Here is an 18960-nt window from a genome sequence, read left to right as displayed (position 1 = left end):
CCTGCTCAGAAAGGAGCCAGTTAATTTTAGTTTGCTCGGGCCACCCTGAGCGAGATGGCTGGGCCCCCCCTCCCTTCCCGGCTCTGCCCTGCGGCTCGGGGGGGGTGGGGGGCCCCGGGGCAGCTCCTCCCGCCCCCGGCCCGGCTCCTCCCGCCCCGCCCCGCCCCGCCCCGCCCCGCCGGAGAGGGGAAAAAGTTGTTCGCAACTTTTTTCCACCCCCATCCTTGCCCAGCGCGGGCTCCTCCCCTTTTCCTCCCCTCCCCCCCGCGCCCGCCCCGCCCCCTGCGCGACGATTGGCGGGCGGCCGTGGCGAGGTCCCGCCCCCGGCGCCGTTTGTGAATGGGGCCGGCGGCGGGGGCGGGGCTCCGCGGCGCGCCCGCGCGTATATGTGTCTTTTTTTTGTGCCGGCGCGGTGGCGGGCCGGGAGCTGCGGTGCCGAGGCGGGGCAGGAGGCGTACGGCTGCCCCAGACGCACAGCCCGCAGCGGCGCCCGTCGGGAGCGGAGCCCAGCCGAGCCGCGGGGAGGATCGTGCAGTAATTGGATTTTAAAAGTTATTTAAGCCCCGGAGTAAAATACACGGCTCAGCCGGGCGCGGTAATAATCCGTTTAGCCGTAACCTAAATCCCCGGCGCCGGGGCCGCGCAGCCGGGCGGGGAGCAGCGCCGCCGCGGGACCCTGCGCGGAGCTGGCCGGAGCCGCCGCCGGGCTTCGCGCTTGTCTCCTGCCTGGCCGCCGCCGCCTTCTCTGGCGGCCCGGAGCGGCTCCGGAAACTTTCGCCGGGGGAAGCGCCACGGCCGCCGCCTCACCGCGAGCGCTGACCCGCCGGAGCCGGGGAAGAAAGTCGCGGAGGTCCGGCACGGAGCCGCGCTCCTCCCGCCGCCGCGGAGCCACCGCCCCGTGGAAGGGGCCCCGCCGCCCGCCGGGCGCTGATGCCCCTGGGGCGCCGCGCCACCCGGCTCTGAAAGACTCCCCGCGGCTCCCCGGGACACCGGCCGCCCCGGCGATGCGGGCTGGAGGAGGAGGAGGAGGCGGCGGAGCGGCTGCCGCCGGCTGCCCCTGGCTAGGCCTGGCCGCGCTGCTGGCCGCCCTGCTGGGGACCCCCGCAGGCGCGGCGGCGCAGCAGTACCAGGGCGAGAAGGGCATCTCCGTGCCGGACCACGGCTTCTGCCAGCCCATCTCCATCCCGCTCTGCACGGATATCGCCTACAACCAGACCATCCTGCCCAACCTGCTGGGCCACACCAACCAGGAGGACGCGGGGCTGGAGGTGCACCAGTTCTACCCGCTGGTCAAGGTGCAGTGCTCGGCCGAGCTCAAGTTCTTCCTCTGCTCCATGTACGCGCCAGTGTGCACCGTGTTGGAGCAGGCCATCCCGCCCTGCCGCTCCCTCTGCGAGCGGGCCCGCCAGGGCTGCGAGGCCCTCATGAACAAGTTCGGCTTCCAGTGGCCAGAGCGGCTCCGCTGCGAGAACTTCCCCGTCCACGGCGCGGGCGAGATCTGCGTGGGGCAAAACACCTCGGACGCCCCGCCGGGGCCTGGTGGAGCAGCGGGCCGGGGGGCCACTGCCCACCCCACGGCTGGCTACCTCCCTGACTTCCTCACCCCGCCGCAGCCCCCCTCCGGCTTCTCCTTCTCCTGCCCCCGGCAGCTCAAAGTGCCCCCTTACTTGGGCTACCGGTTCCTGGGGGAACGGGACTGCGGGGCCCCCTGTGAGCCAGCCCGGCCCAACGGGCTCATGTACTTCAAGGAGGCGGAGGTGCGATTTGCGCGGCTGTGGGTGGGCGTGTGGTCTGTGCTCTGCTGCGCCTCCACCCTCTTCACCGTGCTCACCTACCTGGTGGACATGCGCCGTTTCAGCTACCCAGAGCGCCCCATCATCTTCCTCTCGGGCTGCTACTTCATGGTGGCAGTGGCCTATGCGGCAGGTTTCTTGCTGGAGGAGCGGGTGGTGTGTCTGGAGCGCTTCTCTGAGGACGGCTACCGCACTGTGGCCCAAGGCACAAAGAAAGAAGGCTGCACCATCCTCTTCATGATCCTCTACTTCTTTGGCATGGCCAGCTCCATCTGGTGGGTCATCCTGTCCCTCACCTGGTTCCTGGCTGCCGGCATGAAGTGGGGCCACGAGGCCATCGAGGCCAACTCCCAGTATTTCCACCTGGCTGCCTGGGCTGTGCCTGCTGTCAAAACCATCACCATCTTGGCCATGGGGCAGGTGGACGGGGACGTACTCAGTGGGGTGTGTTATGTAGGTATCTACAGCGTGGACTCACTGCGGGGCTTTGTGCTGGCACCCTTGTTTGTGTACCTGTTCATTGGCACTTCCTTCTTACTTGCTGGCTTTGTGTCCTTGTTTCGCATCCGCACCATCATGAAGCATGACGGCACCAAGACGGAGAAACTGGAGAAGCTGATGGTGCGCATCGGTGTCTTCAGTGTCCTCTACACAGTGCCTGCCACCATTGTTCTGGCATGTTACTTCTACGAGCAGGCCTTCCGTGGCACCTGGGAGAAGACGTGGCTCCTCCAGACCTGCAAAACTTATGCTGTGCCCTGTCCCAGCCACTTTGCCCCTATGAGCCCAGACTTCACAGTCTTCATGATCAAGTACCTCATGACCATGATTGTTGGGATCACGACTGGCTTCTGGATCTGGTCTGGCAAAACCCTTCAGTCCTGGAGACGCTTCTACCACAGACTCAGCACTGGCAGCAAAGGCGAGACAGCAGTATGAGACCCCCCTACCCCCTCTGGCACATACACACACATGCACGCACGAATGCACGCATATGCAGAGGAGGGGGATACTTGGCAGAAGAGGAAGGCAATGGCTCCCTGAAGAGGGAAAAAGGGAGGCTTTTCCAAAGTTTTTCTTCCTCCCATAGGGTTTGGGGGGAAAAAAACCCCAAAACCCAACGAAAACAAACCAACCAACTTTGTGTAAAGGATCACATGGACTGTGTCCAGTGGTTCTTATGCCCAGCTAGTGGAAGAGCACAGAAGAAGAAGCCACTGGTGGGATAGGAAAAGTCTTTCACCCCCAAGAAGTCCCCTTACCTCTCTTTCCTGCTACCCCTGTGCAGGAAAAAAAACGCAACCCAACTAAAAACATCCTGTCTTGCTTTGGACAAGAGGGAGGGGAAGCCAGATCTGTTGATCTGCTCCTGCTGAGAAGTAGCCAAACCCTCTCTGAATTGCTGGGGTCAAACTGCAGCGCAGGCAGGGTGACTCCTGAGCCCGAGTTTACCGCCTGCTCCTTCCAGCTCGGCGGAGCAATCACGTGAGTACTGCGCACCCAGCTACAGCCCGCATCGTGTGCTGGTGAGATGCCTCCGGTCTGTCAACTCAAGTTCCTTTTTACCTCAGTGAGACCTGCTTTAATTGTTTTAAAGGGAAAATTCGGCCCTCGGTCTGTTGTTCTTGCTGCTGTGGGGAAGGAGGGGGTTGCTATTCCACACCCTGAAAAGAAATGACTTGTTGCTTTTCAGCAGAAGGCTTTTTCCCCTTGCCTTTGTTCTAGGAGACAAAGGGGGAAACAAAAGTGTTTTCTATGTAGAAAGGCGTAAGCATGGGATCGGTTTTTATGGGCAAACTAACAAAAAAGAGTCGTTGAGGTTCACCCTTGGATGTGAGGAGCTCGCAGAAATAAACATTCCTTTTAAGAAAAGACGAGAAGGCAGGATGTTTTCTACCGTTCAATATGGGTCGCTTTTCTAAGCTGAAGGAAACGCAAGACTTAAAGGGCAAGAAGAGAGTATGTGAGAGCACCTGCCAAAACAAGAGCCATTAAAATATGTATTGTAAAGATACAATAGTTTTGTTTTTTTTCCTTCACGTAAACCTGCTTTCTGTCCTGCTTTGCAGTGAGCTCGCTGCAGGTAAAGTCAATACACAGCCGCTGCTGGGGACAGGAGGAATCTTTTCGGCTCATGACGGACCCATTGCCTGCTCCGCAGGTTCCCTGAACTGCACGGCCACGACCCGTGGGGCAGGAGGGGGCTGGGGCTGTGGTTTAAAAGCAAGTGGGTACCGCAAGTGAGGAGCCTTCTCATTTCCGCTAAAATGCAACTGGTTAAGTTTCCAGTGATCACGTCTTGGAAGGAAAGACATTCAAAAATTAATCATTAAATGCATTGTTTTCTTTTTGAAATGTGACAGATTTTTCTATCCTGAAATTTTTATGTTGACTTGTTCATATTTTATTTTTTTGCGTACTACTTTATATTCACTGAAGGGTTGTTTTTATAATTATATGTGTGTGTATATTCTTGCCTAAGGACAAAATAGGAAATTCTGGATTTTTAGCAAGTCTCCACCCTATAGCTGCTCTTCACTTTTTTTGGGGGGGAAAAGTGTCTGGAATGAAATTTAAAAAGAAAAAACCTTTTCAGGGTGAGGGGGCAGACTGAGGGCGTACCAGTAGTCTGGGCATGAGGAGTGGGCCCGTCAGCCAAGTCCTTCAGTAGATCTGATCTCAGACTTGCAGGGCTTGGGGCTTTTTGTCTTTTACAATGTGCACGTGGAAGAAAACTAAAAAAAACACAAACATGTAAGACAAGTGCAGTATGTATATTTTGTAAATCTCGTTTTTGTAAGAAAATATGTATTTATGTTTTTACTTGATTTTTTTTTTTTCACGGTCTGTATGAGGCCCTGCTTCATCCCATGTACAGATCACTAAATAAATACTTTTTAATACAAGGGCTCCAATGAAGTTCTTTCAGTCTTTGAACATTTGGCAGGTTATAGAAGGGGGGGCAGCTCTGTAAGTGGCCTTTTTCCCTTAGTTTGTTCTGGGAGGTGCAAGAGGCTTTTGGGTGACCATGCTGCGAATATACTGACCAGCTGTGACTTGAAACTGGCCTTTCTGAGTATTGGCCCCTCACAATAGAAGATCGCATTTTGAGACCGTTTCAAATGTTTGCCCTCACTTGAGGTACTTGCATCCCAGCCAAGTTTTCTTCCAGGCTCTCCCTCATGCTGAGGGCAAGCTGATAAACCAGTTCCCTTATCTAGAAAATAAGGATAATGCTCTCTTCCCATTCCAAAGGGACTTTGAGATTGAGAACTGGAGGGTGCTACAAGTGCTGTAAATTAAATCCTTGCTTTGACAGGTGCAGTGTTTTAGGGAAACACCAAGGACTAGGTCCTTTTCAGTAGCTTTCAAAGGGGCAGTGTTCTAAACTGGCTTTTCTCTCCCCCAGCACCTTTGCTGTCTCCAGTTTTCAGGTGAATTTTGCTTTAATCTTAATAGCTAGCCCGAAGCCTACATTCTTTCTTATCACAGTCATCTGAAAGCTGATAGCTTCAATGGAATGGTCTATTTCATTTTTTAAACTGAAATGAATGTTTAGATCTCAAGCTGTGTTGCTACAGTCGCGGAAAGTGCCCCAGCAAACAATTTTTCACACCTGTGAAATGATGACAGTTTCCAGCTTTTCTCTCTCACAATGATTTCAGCCTATTTATTGGGTTCATCACCCTTCCTTTGCCTTAAACTATGGCTATACTAAAATTTAAGCTACAGAACAGAGATCTAAGATGCGTTAGCTGGATGCCATCATGGTAGCTGTGGTTGCACTGCGATATTGTTTCATTTACTGAGCACAGTGTGCGATAGTTGCACTTTCTCTCAGGGCACTATTTTATTCAGACACTGTGCTCTCAAATGTAACCTTTTACATTTACAGTGTACGAACTACTGATTGAAGGTTCTTTTCAGAGCTAGCCCCATTCACACTGCCTCTCTAGAAAAGCCACATCTTTTATTTGAAAACACCTCTAGCTGTTCCCCAGAATTGCTCACTTGTCAAGTTTCCTTTTAGAAAAGGCCTTTGCTTTCCTGCGAGTCTGACTGCTTCAAACTGCTCCGTGACATGAGCTCGCTGATCATTGCTGAGGGGGGTTTCATTCCACTCACTTGGGAAACCTGAACCTTTCTATAAACATTTCCTCCCATTAATCCATCAGTGCCGGCCAGAGCGATGGAATGGCTGAAACAGCTCACGCTCTGAAGGACCGGCAAACGACAGGAGCAGCGGTGTGACTGACGTCCCTGTGCTGTGCAGCCACAGCTGCACTGCTAAACATACAATTAATCCTCAATACATCATGGACAGCTAAGCCCGCAGTTCATGTAGGCGGCCTGTCCCCCTGCTCTTCTCTCCACTCACCACCCATCCTTGCTAGCTGAATGAGAAACTGCATTTAGGTGTGCTTACTACCTTTTTGCCTGTGTGTGCAAAAACTTAAATAGACCCTTTTTTTTTTTTTTTAGTTCACGAGACATTCATATCTGAAAGGAAATGTCTCTGTTTCCACCAGAAACCACTAAAGCTTAATGTGTTTATTTCAGTATTTCCTATTAGGTACTTCTGGATTTAAAGTCACTTAGGCAAAACTATCCAAATCCTGGAATTTAAGTTGATTTTTAAAATTTGAGATTGTAGGTGAAATTTGATGCTGGTATAAAGCAGAAGCAACTGCTGTTCACTTTTAAGCAGATGTGACTTGCATCAAGACTGAATTTGCTCACAGTGGAAACAATTTGGAGAATTTCAAGTAGCGATAGCGTCTGGCCTTCTGGAATAAAAATCTCTATCACCATTCTGATAACAAAGTAGCACTTACTTTCAGAATGGAGTACGATTTTAAAAAATCTCTTTGTGAAGCTGTCTGGAAAAAAGGAGCCTTTGCTGACCTTTGCTGATCACTGTGAACGATTTTTCTTTGACTAATGTTTAAGTCCACTTTCAGTTAACATTTTTTTAAGTTTAAGAAAAGTTTCCTGCCCTTCACCTTTGGCCCTTGTCTACACAACTTTTTTGGTTTCCAAGAGCTTGGCAAGTAATAGTTATCAGTGATCAATACCCCTGTAAGTTTACACTGTATGCTACACTTTTATGAAAAATATATAAACACTGGTTCTTAAGTTTCAGACACACTTGTGCTAGTTTCTAGAAGAAAGTGTTGTTATTTCAGGCAAGTTAACCAGGAGGCTTTAACAGTTCTGGAGTTCACAAATAGCAGCAGCAACTGAATGTCTCCACAGAAAAAAGTGCTTTTAAATACGTCAGTGTTTGTTTGGGTTTATTTTTGGTGGAATACCCACACTAGCTATTGAATGTTTTTGTCTAAGTACTACTTCACCCGCAACCAATAGCTTTGCATGCAAGTAAAAAACCACACATCTCTGCGTTCACCAACTGGCAACAGTAAACATTATTTATCATTTCGCATGGGTTTAGAAACCAAATTACTAGTCTGGGTCTTAAATAGTCTTTTTTTTTTTTTTCCCCTGCATCTCATTCTCGCTTCCTTCCACACCTTACAGGTACTTCATATATGCCCTGCTCTCCATACATGCTATCTACCACTGTTATTTTTTAAAACCATGAATCCAGCTGAAATAAATTTAGTCTGTTGCTGAGAGAGGAAAAGACAACTCTGAATCTTTCAGCACTATGACTGTTCGTTGAGATAGACTATTGCCAAGCCTGTTCTTACAAACCAGGATAATTGTTTCATGCCAACATGAGCATGTGGTTTTGGCAGCTACAGCACTGCACAGGATAATATAGGATTGGGAGAATAAATACAGTGCATGGCAAGTTCCCAAATGCCCCACTTAGAACCAACACATTTTGACTAAAATGATGCCCAAACTGTGAAACTAAAATACATATATCAAAGTTTAACACTGCTCAGACAACCAGTTTGTGCCGTAGTCAGAGGAGAATGGGAGGGTTTTGACGCTGTTTAAATCTGAGGTCCAAGGCTGCCTGGTTTGGGTGGCTGGGCATTGCTTGTCTCAAAAACAGATCAGTGGAAGTAAGGCACAGCACTTTCTCCTAACCCAGGTAAAGGCCGGGCTCAAGTGCAGCATTACCGCAGCTGCAGCCAAATAGGATTTGACTGAGTGATGCACAGTGAGAACAGACAGGCCCAAGCAGTATCATGAGTGCCTACTCCTCTACATCACTTGCTCCTCTCTGTACAGCCAACATAACCATGCCAGGAAACTATGGGACTGGAATAAACGAGAATATGGATAAAATGCAGGAATAAGCAGGGCCTAGAGCACAATTTAAAATAACAATTATAAATGGCAGGGGGAATCATATTAGTCAGGAAATCCTGCTAGCAACAACTTGTTCATTTTGGCTGCCCCAGCTGTGTCACAACTTGGGTTGGTTATATGCAACCCTTTGCTTAAGCACATTACTATTTCAAATACAGGTGGAAAATCAGTGTGTGCTGCCTAGATGAGTAGTCTATAGGAGTAGGTTTTGGCTGCACAGGTCTTTGAAATTAACCCCATCATGTGGCCACCAAGGGAGTCATGAACCTTACTATTAACACCAGGATCCCAAAGGCAGGGATGAAAATAAGGAGGGGGGGGAGGGGGGGGAAGGCCCAGTTCTCCCCTACCTCCAGCTTTACTGCAGGTACTGACAGTTCTAGCATTGTTCTCAAACCAATCTGCAGGAAGGCAATGTCATTCTCAGGGCAGGCAAGGAGGAAGACTATTCCCACTGTGCTGTCCTTTTCCTCAGGCTAACATACAGAGGGGCTTCAGAAAAAGGTTGTGGTTAATGGGAAATTCTGACAGGAGTTGTAACAGAAAAAAAATATATGTTATCTGGCTCAGAGGGACACAAAAGGGTGTTCCAGTAAGTAGGCACTAATCTAGGATTTGGAAGACAAGTGCTTAATTACCTGCACTGTCACAGATGGTGGACAGTTCACTTACAGCCAGGCTTTCAGCAGCATTCAGGCAGCTAAAGATGCAGGTAGGTACATGGAAAACACTTTTCATAAGTGCTTAAATTCCCAGGTGCATGTCTTTGTAATTGACTGGAAAAATCTCATCTCTGCCTCTAATACCTTGCCTATAAAATTGGAACAGTGGCACTTCCCTATATTATAGGAGCATTATGAGAATAAATACTCTCAAAACCAGAAGAAATTAAATACAATGATAACAGGTTTTATATAGATACCTCTGACAGATCTTTGTCCTGTAGTCTGATGTGTTGCAAGTAGGTCCCATTCTGGAGAACCCCAAATTAAGACTACCAGCTAGAATAAATTATCTGTATGTTTTCCAATATCTTATCTAAAACTAGGCAGGCTGAGCACATGCTTTCACAGGAATATCACTCTAGCCAGGGCTCAAATACAAGGTGCAAGAGGGTTTAAAGATGCAAGCTAGGTAACTAGAAAATTACACTGAACTGAGCATGCATGAAAATCAACAGCAGTTGACTACAGTCAAACTAAATGGACCTATGTTATCCTGGTGCTTATGCACAGCAGAGATAAGGATTTGGTCCCATCTATGCTGGTGCTATAGTGTCTTAGCTCTTTCAGTACTCCTCAATCTCATTTCCTATATGCTATAAACACAGTTGTTATCAATAGACTCTGTGACACCTCTGCTGTCCCTCTTTAAATCATTATAGTTCACTTCAGCTTGCTGCAAGCAGGATCTAAGTCACAGTAAGTAGTAGACCTAAAGCAGAGTTGTCCAAGGTTTTGTCCACACCCTTAGCAGTGAGAACCCACCTTCCCTGCCATGTTTTCACTTTGTCACTTAGTTCCTCAACGGTTTTTTCTGTTACCATGACCTCCAACATTTTTTTTCTTTACTGAGGATGGCCAAGTAGAAGGATTAGTTGGCTGTTTGGACATTTTCCTGCCTCAACAACAGGGAACAGCATGAGGCTACTATACTTCTTTCACCAATGAAATACAGAGGCATCTAAGCCGACTGGGGTAAACGTTTGTGTGTTGCCTTCGTGCCAGCCTTTTCTGTGTGAGACTTCTCCACCGATTCACCTTCATCATACATCAGGTTTTTGTTGCTAAATAAAGTAAACTAGCAAACCAAAAAGGATTCCTAAATGCATCAAAGCATGCTCTAAGTCATAAATCTCCCTCAAACAACCAAAAACATAACTGAAGAGTTTTTATGGAAGACAGTCAAAGGCAGCTACTTCCAAAAATAGTTACCTAAAGCACGATCAGTTGCCTGACATGGATTCCTTCCACAAAATTTACATGCAGGAGGTGTGTATATGTGTGCACACATGTATGCGCATGTGTAGCATGAGTGCATGCTAGTGTAACAACTATGAGTTACAACTACAGGTAAATCTCTCATCAAAAACCTAGTGAAGAGAGAAAATCAAAAAGGCCGTTGCCCAATGCAGCTGTCTGCTAATTAAACACTGGTGTTAATTGCAATGGTGTGCTTGGACCCCATTCCCAGCGTTTGTTGTGGTGCCTGCATGAGCTTTGGATCATGCAGAACTTTCACATTCTCACAGAAAATGAAACCATCTATAAAAGGAATGAAAGGCTGTGATATGTATATATATCTATAGGGCTATTTTTAAAGAAAAAAAGATTTTTTGTGTGAGCTAGTTCAAAGCCAGCTTTGATTATCGAAAGCAAAAGTCAGTCTTCAGAAAGAGTAAAAAACTAAATGTAAAGATAGAATCTTTTTTATTTAATCCATGATGAAAAGAGCATTTCTTATTTGTAATGCTTTTGCCTCTCAATTATTTTTTTTTTAATTAACGGCTAAATGTAAAAGTTTCAGGCAGCATTTCCCGTCCTTACTTTACGAGATGTGCAAAGCAGCATTCCATTAGGGCCGACAGCCAGTAAAAGGGATGTCATTTGACACCCTTACACAACTATGCATACCAGGCTGGAACTGAGCGGGATTATGCGAGCGGATGGAAAGCCCTTCTAGAGAGAGGATTTACTCATACTGTTTTTCTTTACACATTCTGCTCTCTGAAGATAAATCAGCTATTGGATTTGCAGGAACAACTCTCATGATGGCTAAAGAATTCAGGCACAAAGTAGATGAAGGCAAAGATCTGGCCTCTCTAAAGCTGCTCGTAGTGACCATGGGAAAAGACTAAATTGCACCCATGTCCAAAGGGGCTAAACAGCGCCTGTGCCTGAACCATGTTCCTCTTCTAAGACAGGGGCAGGAGGTAGGCTGGGTTTCCAGAGCCCAGGCCAAATCCCACAGCAACTTTCTGCTTTTATGGTAAGCTAAACCAAAGTCCTGGATCTGAATGTTATAAGATTTAAAAGACCATACTTTACAGTTACTGTGAGCCAGAAACTGTCTTTTCTGGTAAGAAACCCCTTATCTGCAAAGAAGAATTAATCAGTGGATAGTTTTGCTTTGTTATGAAGGCACAGAGCTTTGTATTACTGCCCACAGACAGGGATCTCGTTTTCTGTCTTTGAGATTCCTTAAGGTTTTTGCCGTTTGACTAATAGACTTGACATTAACTAACAGAGCTAATGCTTTTACTCCACATCTCCCATATACCTCAAGTAAAGATCTTAATCAAAACTTCTCAACATAAGAACTGAAAATAAATATTTCTCAGAAAACCATCTCAAGAGATTCAGCAATTTCACTTTAATGACTATAATTCTGACATTTTGACAAATTATTTTGCTATCGATTTTCCTTAAAACTTGCTTTGTTAATAAAGTGTCCTTTGGTCAGCATTCACCACCACCCTCAGGCTTAATACATTACTTGAACACACACATTAAAGGTATAGTAACAGGTTACATACATAAAAATAAGCCTGTGAAGGACAGTGTCATGATAACTGTTATTTCCACAAGTTCCACCTCTCAGCTTCATCCCTGGCTGCACCTTATTTAGCTGGTAAAGTTCTTTGTACCAATACCAGCCTATTTTATTTGTCCTTAAATGTAATTCTGCATAGACAATGACATTTTTATTAGTAAATGAGAAGCAGTGTGTGCCAGCAGGCAGGGCACCAGACTAGGGGTCAGGAGACTGTCATACTTCTCCCAAACTTGCCCATGGTCTGCAAATTCTTCCAATCATCCTTACCTCCATTTCTTTTTCAGCCCTTCTCTAAATAGGATCATGCTCTTTGGGACAAAAAATGTCTCTATTGTCCCCAAGTACGTGTTGGTACTGTTCCCATCTTGCTGGAGCCCTGATCTTGACAGGGGCCTCTCAAGATTTGGCACAATGCAAGAGGTTCCAATTAAAAATAATTGATCATTAAGAGGCACAGAATGGTAAAGAGTGAGCTGGTGCTTTACTTTCTATGGGGAAATAGTCGAACACTAGTGGCAAAGCAGAGACATATGTGATGGCACCAAATCTTCCCAAAGAAATGAAAGTGGGAAGTGTCACTCATCACCTTTTGGGCTTTTGTGTAACATGTGTAAGGAATGTTCCCTTCTCTGAAGAGTCTCTGTGGACTCTTCAGATGATGGGATTTACTGTCACATGCCCTCTTCTGCCTGTCTTTTTTCAGTTGTTGTACAGAGCGTTGCCATGTGGGGTCTGTGTGATAGCACATACTGCAAAATATCTCCAGCTGAGTGGAATTGGTGCTAGCCAGTTGGATTGTTTGTTGGCTGACTGTTCCCTAAAAATGAAAACCAGACACTGAGGAAACTATCTTGTTCATAAAAGGAAAATATTTATCTGCAAAAAAAACCCCAAAACCAAAAACAAAAAACCCCAAACAAATCCCCAAACAAAATAACTGGCTGGATATTTCATTAAATATCACTAGTGAAGTGATTAGATAATTGAGCAGCAGAGCAAGGAGGAAGCCCACTACTCCCCCACACACCTCCAAAATATGGACTTGAATTAAGCAAAATAATTTTCCAGTTCACTCTGAACTGCTTCAATTAAAGAAGAAAACAAAGGGGAAAATGTCTGAATGTTTCATTTAGGAAGCAGTTAAACAAAACAACTCCAAGTTTGAATTTGAAATGCACACAAAATCAGTGAAAAACATTAAGCAACCTTACAAGGTTCAGCTGGAGTTAAGGGGCAGACTGGAGGGACCAAGGCTAAGACAGACAGGTGAAGGCAGATAGCTCAGCTTTGGAACCATGGGGAGTTTAAGAGAGACACTAGAGTCATTTTTGCCTACAGCTTGCCCCATATCACTGAAAGAGTCTAACCCACTTCACCTGCAGCATGCACACGTGGTAATAAGGAGTATAAGGCAGCAAATGGAACATTTTACTTAATGAGGTTAGAAATAGCATGTTGGGAAAAGTGTTTGTGGAGAGCAGAGAAAGAGGAGAGCAATTAAAACAATTGAGACTGAGACACAAGAAGTGTATTGGCACAGTTACAGCTACATCTTCATTTGCTTTTCTTGGGTTTCAGGCTGGCCAGAAAGAAAACAACTCTGGTGTGAAGCCATGCTTCTGTGCCTGCTCAGCCTAATGCTCGTGCTTGCCGGCCTGCCTGCTGGCTAATGCGATGGGCTGGCTTGTGGTCTGGGCTGGCTTGTAGCCAGCCATCCCAGAGCCCATGCAAAGGCAAACACGTGACTGCCCAGCCCTGTCTAGGCAGGTGTTTCTCTGGGATTCCTCATGCTGCTTTTTTAACAGGACTGGCCTCCAAACATAGCAAAGCTCTGCCTTTGTCACCCATTAAGTATGGAGAAGTGCCCAGGCTGCGAAGGAGCACTTAGTCATACATAGCTGCAATAGCATCTCCAGGGCAAACCAATTGCTGACTGTAAACTGCTGTGATCAACATCAATGCTCACCAAATTATATTCCTCCCATAAATTTTCAAAAGTAAGAAGTTCACTGACAAAGAAATTCATGATAGCTGCCAGGAGCATAGAGTGCCTTTCTAGAATGTCGGTCCTAACTATTCCCTTGGAAACCAGTAAATAAAGAGTTAAGGTATGAGCAAACACAACCTTAACTGTGCTGTTTAAGCGATGCCCCAATATGGCCATAACACACAGAGCCTGTGCTATCTCAAAGGCAGAGTGCAAACATTTGGGGAATGGGGCACATGACCACAGGACAGAGTCTAAAGCCTTCTTTTTGCAAGGGGAAACTGGTTTGTACCAAAGCTGCTGGGACTGGGGGCACAGGGAGTGCCGAAACCGATCTTACCTGAGAGACAGCTGGTCTCTTCATCAGGACCAACGCCTACTCACATCACAACCCCTGTCCTCGCAGACTGTCATAGGACTCCTTGCTCCACCTTCCAGCACTGAGCCCACAGACCATCCTGCCAGCATCCTTGCACACTTCTGGTAATTCCCCTGGGGAGGAAGGGCTCTAGGGACCATTATTACTAAAATTTACAAAGTCAACACCAAAAGGAGACACACTACTGAACTACCCACATGAACAGAGGAGGCAGGGAAAGAGGCAAGCCACCTTCCAGAAGGACAAGGTCTTTCTCATGTCAAAGCCCAGCAGTTTTCTTGTGTCACAGCCACAAAACAGCCAAACGCACCAGCTGGAGCAGGACAGCTCCCACAACTGACCTGTATTATCTCTGGCAGTACAGCCAATCCCAGTGAGGGCATGGGGAAGGTTATTCAGGCCCTTCTTTGCAAAAGGCCTATGGCTTACCACATTTGCCAAGATGGAAGGGTATATGATGCTAACAGACAATTTTGCTGCTGTATCAGTTAAGACTTTTATTTGGCAGGGGGTAAGATGGCAGAGCAAGCGCAATCTCTGCTATGGCACAAACACTGCTCTGAAATGCATGGCCATACAGAACCCTGCTCAAATGCTCTTTGCTGTGGCAGGGATATACTCAGAAGTGTTGTGCTGTACCTCTTCTCTATTTATTTCTCATTCTCTGCTCCCTAGAAAACTGAGAATCACATTAGCGTCTCCTTTTTTGTCCTACTTTGAATGCCGAGTAGCTAGCACCCATTATTCTGTGACAATGTCCCATCTCACTGACATGTCTTGAATATGTACGTTTTTATACTGCTTTAATAGGGCTATTTTAAACTTTAAAGCCTGTCACTTGTCCTCATGAAAGTCAGATGGAAAATAATGCTATTCTTGTATTTTTCTGGTCTTTACATCCGAAGCAGAAGTCCCTAGAGCAAGCCCCTGTCCTCCCATTGGTAAGAATTTCTGCAACCATTTCACACAGTACTGTCCTGTGACTACAACTGAAGGGCAAATCCTAGTACTACAGTGACAGCACATCTGCAACATGTGAGGGCTTGTTCTGTGATCACTTATAACCCCTTGATTTGGAGTTTTGGCTGAGCAATGAGTACTGTATCAAATGAGAAATAAATACAGAAATCTAAGACTACAAACACTGTATTTATGGCTGTCCCACCTTTGTATGAACACAGGTATGTACTACTCATGGTACACCACTACGAGATCAAGAGGTGGACCACAAAACTGAGTCTTGAATCCAAACCTCCTCCAGTCCCAGAGGCCAGCCTCTGAATACAGGCATATTGCTACACTTTGCGTTTTCACAAAATATCTCATAAGGAAGAGGCATTCCATTGCCATGCACAAAGAGCCAAAATGCAGCAGCTGTCCTACAGCAAGCTGACAGCAGCATCTTCATGTTCCTCAGAAACCCTTCCTGACTTGGGTGAGTTTGCAGGTCTGCAGACCCAATGCTTAGACCTGAACGCTCTCAAACCTTGATCTCAAGCCCTGGGTGCAAAAATCAGCCAACTGGATTAGGGCATCAGGCTAAGGCCTGTTCTGCTTGACAAAGAAATGTCCTATGGCAGAGCTGGCTAGTGATACCGATATAATCTGGCTGCACTTAATATGCGGGGTCAAAAAAGCTAATGAAGACTGCACAGTGCTGCGTCCTAGAGTTGTCTTGTCCTTTTCCTAGTAATAACCACTGCATTTTCATCAGAGCGTATCACCAGCAAATTAAGAGTTAACCAGGAGGGTGGGCTGAAGAGTATATATCATATTTTTCTTATCCTTTAGTTAAAAAAAGCCTCTTAAATTCAGGTATAAACGTCCCTTTTCTTGACCTACAAGGTATTTGCCATACTGTCTCTAGGGTTAAAAATCTCCCTGGCAGTAAGCGCTTCTGTAAACACTCCCACTTTATCTGCAGAGAGTAAGAATCCCAGCAGTACTGGAAACAGATATAAATGGAAACTGTTAAAAAAATTGATAATAAAAAACACCATTCAGCATATGCTAAGAGTAGCAGTGATTTCTAGCAAGAATTAGTTAAACCAGATGAAACACTTCTGATATGATTTGTGCTATCAGATCATTTAATTAGCTCTGGCTTTTAGTTCATTGTAACAAGCTTCTATGAGGGTAAAAAAGAAATAATTGTTTATTCAAATGGTAATAATTTAGGTTTCTTTAATTGACTCCTAGTGTGAAAGCATTGATTCCTGCTGTTTTCTAAAATGCCGGGTGGAAAAGTTCCAACACAATCTCCAATTCTGGAGACCAATGAGTCCATTCCTCACTGTAACCTCCCATCTGCAATCTAGCCCGCTTCAGCCCTCTCGCTTCTCCTGGCTTGTCTGTATGCTGCCAAGCATCAAGGCAGGGCTTAGCCATTCTTGAGTGCTAGTGGGCTTATTAAGTATTCCTATGTGAAGCTGATTATGTGCTTATAAATAATATTTGTGGGACTGAAATACATTTTCTTTCTATCAGACTGGATATTCTGGAAAGGAAATGTTTTGAAAAGAAAAAAATTCAGACGCCCAAAAAGTATCTAAAAGGGAAGAGGTTTTAGATCATACAAAATCTTCCTTTAAAAAAAAGAACACAGTATTTTTTTCTATAACTAAATTTAATTCACCAATCTTTGCCCAAGGACAGGGGAAGAAATTGATTTTGATTCACTATCAGGAAACAGTGTAGAAATGTCACTGAGCCTACAAAGACACATGCTAGCAGTTTTAAAAGTAGGGCTGGTAACTCCTGTTTCTGCTGATTTCTAACTTGTTGGGTACCAGTCAGTAAAAAGGTCATATAATTCCTGCTGGGTAAAAGGCGGTACAGGTCTAAGGCATGCAAAGGGAAAAAAAACAAAAGGCATTTCTGCAGTTTGAAACTCCATGGAAGCTTATTGCAGATTTCTGCCTAACCCAATGCTGAATATTATGGGTCACTGCTGTAAAACCAGAATTCCTTACGTTACTTTAACAAGGTCCATGAGAGAAGAAAAAGGCCCCAGTTTGTAAGATCTAAGGGGCTGAGACCTTATCTGCCCACTTTCCTGTAAAGCTCCAGGTGCACTGTGAGATCTATATCATCAGCTCCATGTTAAAAACTGTTGTTTAAAACAAAACAATCAAAGGCTGAAAAGCAAAGCTCTCAAATATCACGAAAGAGCAAAGCAAAGGTTGCCTAATGTAACCTTCCTTCTGCCTCCGGGTTGTATTGTATAATATACTGTTTCATTCTATGACCAGGTACTGCACCCACATTCATTTTTTTGGCAAGAGCCCCTGCTTCACTCCAGGCACAGGAACGACAGTGCTCTGCATACAAAGCAGCTCTTCAATATTCTTTTTCATCTCGTCTCTTCAGCATGGGGCTCCAGCTTCATCTACTACAAACTGTTGCAACACTGCATGAACAATGATACTTCTCCATTCTGTGCTGTTTTTCCTTTGCTGTTCAGCCCCAGAGCCCCGAATGCTTTGCACCCGTTAACACATTTATTCCCAAAACGTCCCTGTGAGGTGAGGAAATATTATCCCTAATTTAGAGGGTAAGACTGAGTTACTTTCTAAAGAAAAGTAGAAGAGACAGGAAAAGCGACCAGATCTCTGGAGTCCCAATCAACCACCTAAATCATCATTTTTACAGCAGGCCTCTGGCCTTTATTCACACCACACAACTTCTGCTAGAGGTTAGGCAGCAGTGCCAGAGACATAGCTCCATTCACTGACATAACATAAATCTACTACTGTGACTACAGCCCAATATATTATATGACCCTGCTCTAGGTTTACTTAGGGTGAAATTCAGTCCTGTGCAGAGGGCCAGAATTTACATCCTTTCTCAAAGGTTTGCAGTTGTGTGTGTGCCTCATGCGTACCCTCTGATCTTTTTTTGGAAAGAAAGAAGTTGTGCTGTTTATCCACTAGACACTGTGATCACATAATTAGAGGCACATGTGTACAGACTATGATTAGAAGGGGCAGAGTAAAGGTTACGCTGGCTTCTTGAAAGCCTTTTGATAACCTAAAAAGTAGGAAATTAAATAATAACACAAACTCTACAGTAAAAGTAATTTTCCCAATGAATTAAGGAACAAAATAACCTTCACCTCTCAATCATCATCTATACAGCAAGAGCGCATTCTGTACATTTGAATACCTTCAATCCGCAAATCAAGAACCTTTCATCTTATTTAAACACATGCCTTGCTATGTCAGATTTCTTCACAGAGGTACCTGCTCAATTATGTGAAAGACAGGACTCAGACAGCATACTGGTCTCATCCCTACTGCACTTTGCCAAGTTTCTATATTTTCAACTATTCACCTGAGTGGCCAGAGGAAGCTTGTGAAAAACCCTAAGCAGTGGAAGCTCCCTGTCCCTTTATATCTACAGGTGATCCCCAAAACTCCTTTGTTCCAGCATTCATGGTAGACCAGCGTGCAAATAAAGAATGTTTTCCAAAATAATATCTAAACCAAAGCAAATCCAGTTTTGACTGGAGCAGTGACATGTACCAATTACCCTGCTGAAGTCACATTTTCATTGCCTGCTTTGAGGCCCATATATCAGTAAAAAGGTCAAGGTTGTCAGCACAGCAGAAAAAGTGTAGCTCCTCACACATGCGTGATCCATGCACTTCCCTGGTCTTTTGAAACATCCCAGGAAGGGGGAAGCAACAACACCCCCCACACCCAGCCTCTAAAGCAAATTTACCAAATCAGACATTTAATGTTCAAAACAGGTTGTTTTTACAGTTCAAGTACCTGCCATGGGCTCCTTTTTCACTGACTGGGTATTAACAAGTTTAAATAAATTTAATTAACAGTTACGAGTGACTGAAGAAAACAGATCTATGATACTCAGGATGCCATTCTTTGCTGCTGTTATTTCTAATTTCAACTTCTGAATTTCTTCCTTTAAAATATACTTTCTGTTTAAATACATACATAGGC

The 18960-nt window shown here is 45.6% G+C and overlaps 1 protein-coding gene across 1 annotated transcript; it reads left to right on the top strand.

Moving 5' to 3' along the window:
- Positions 1 to 393: 393 nt before the first annotated feature.
- On the top strand, positions 394 to 4703 carry FZD7 (frizzled class receptor 7). The gene has a single exon (XM_075093774.1). It carries the CDS (start codon positions 1005 to 1007, stop codon positions 2730 to 2732), a length of 1728 nt encoding a protein of 575 aa, XP_074949875.1. The 5' UTR covers positions 394 to 1004; the 3' UTR covers positions 2733 to 4703.
- The last annotated feature ends 14257 nt before the right edge of the window (positions 4704 to 18960 follow it).

Source organism: Phalacrocorax aristotelis, chromosome 5 (genome assembly GCF_949628215.1).
Source record: "Phalacrocorax aristotelis chromosome 5, bGulAri2.1, whole genome shotgun sequence".
Taxonomy (NCBI): domain Eukaryota; kingdom Metazoa; phylum Chordata; class Aves; order Suliformes; family Phalacrocoracidae; genus Phalacrocorax; species Phalacrocorax aristotelis.
Note: the sequence above shows the minus strand (reverse complement) of the source record. Positions and strands in the feature narration are given on the sequence as shown.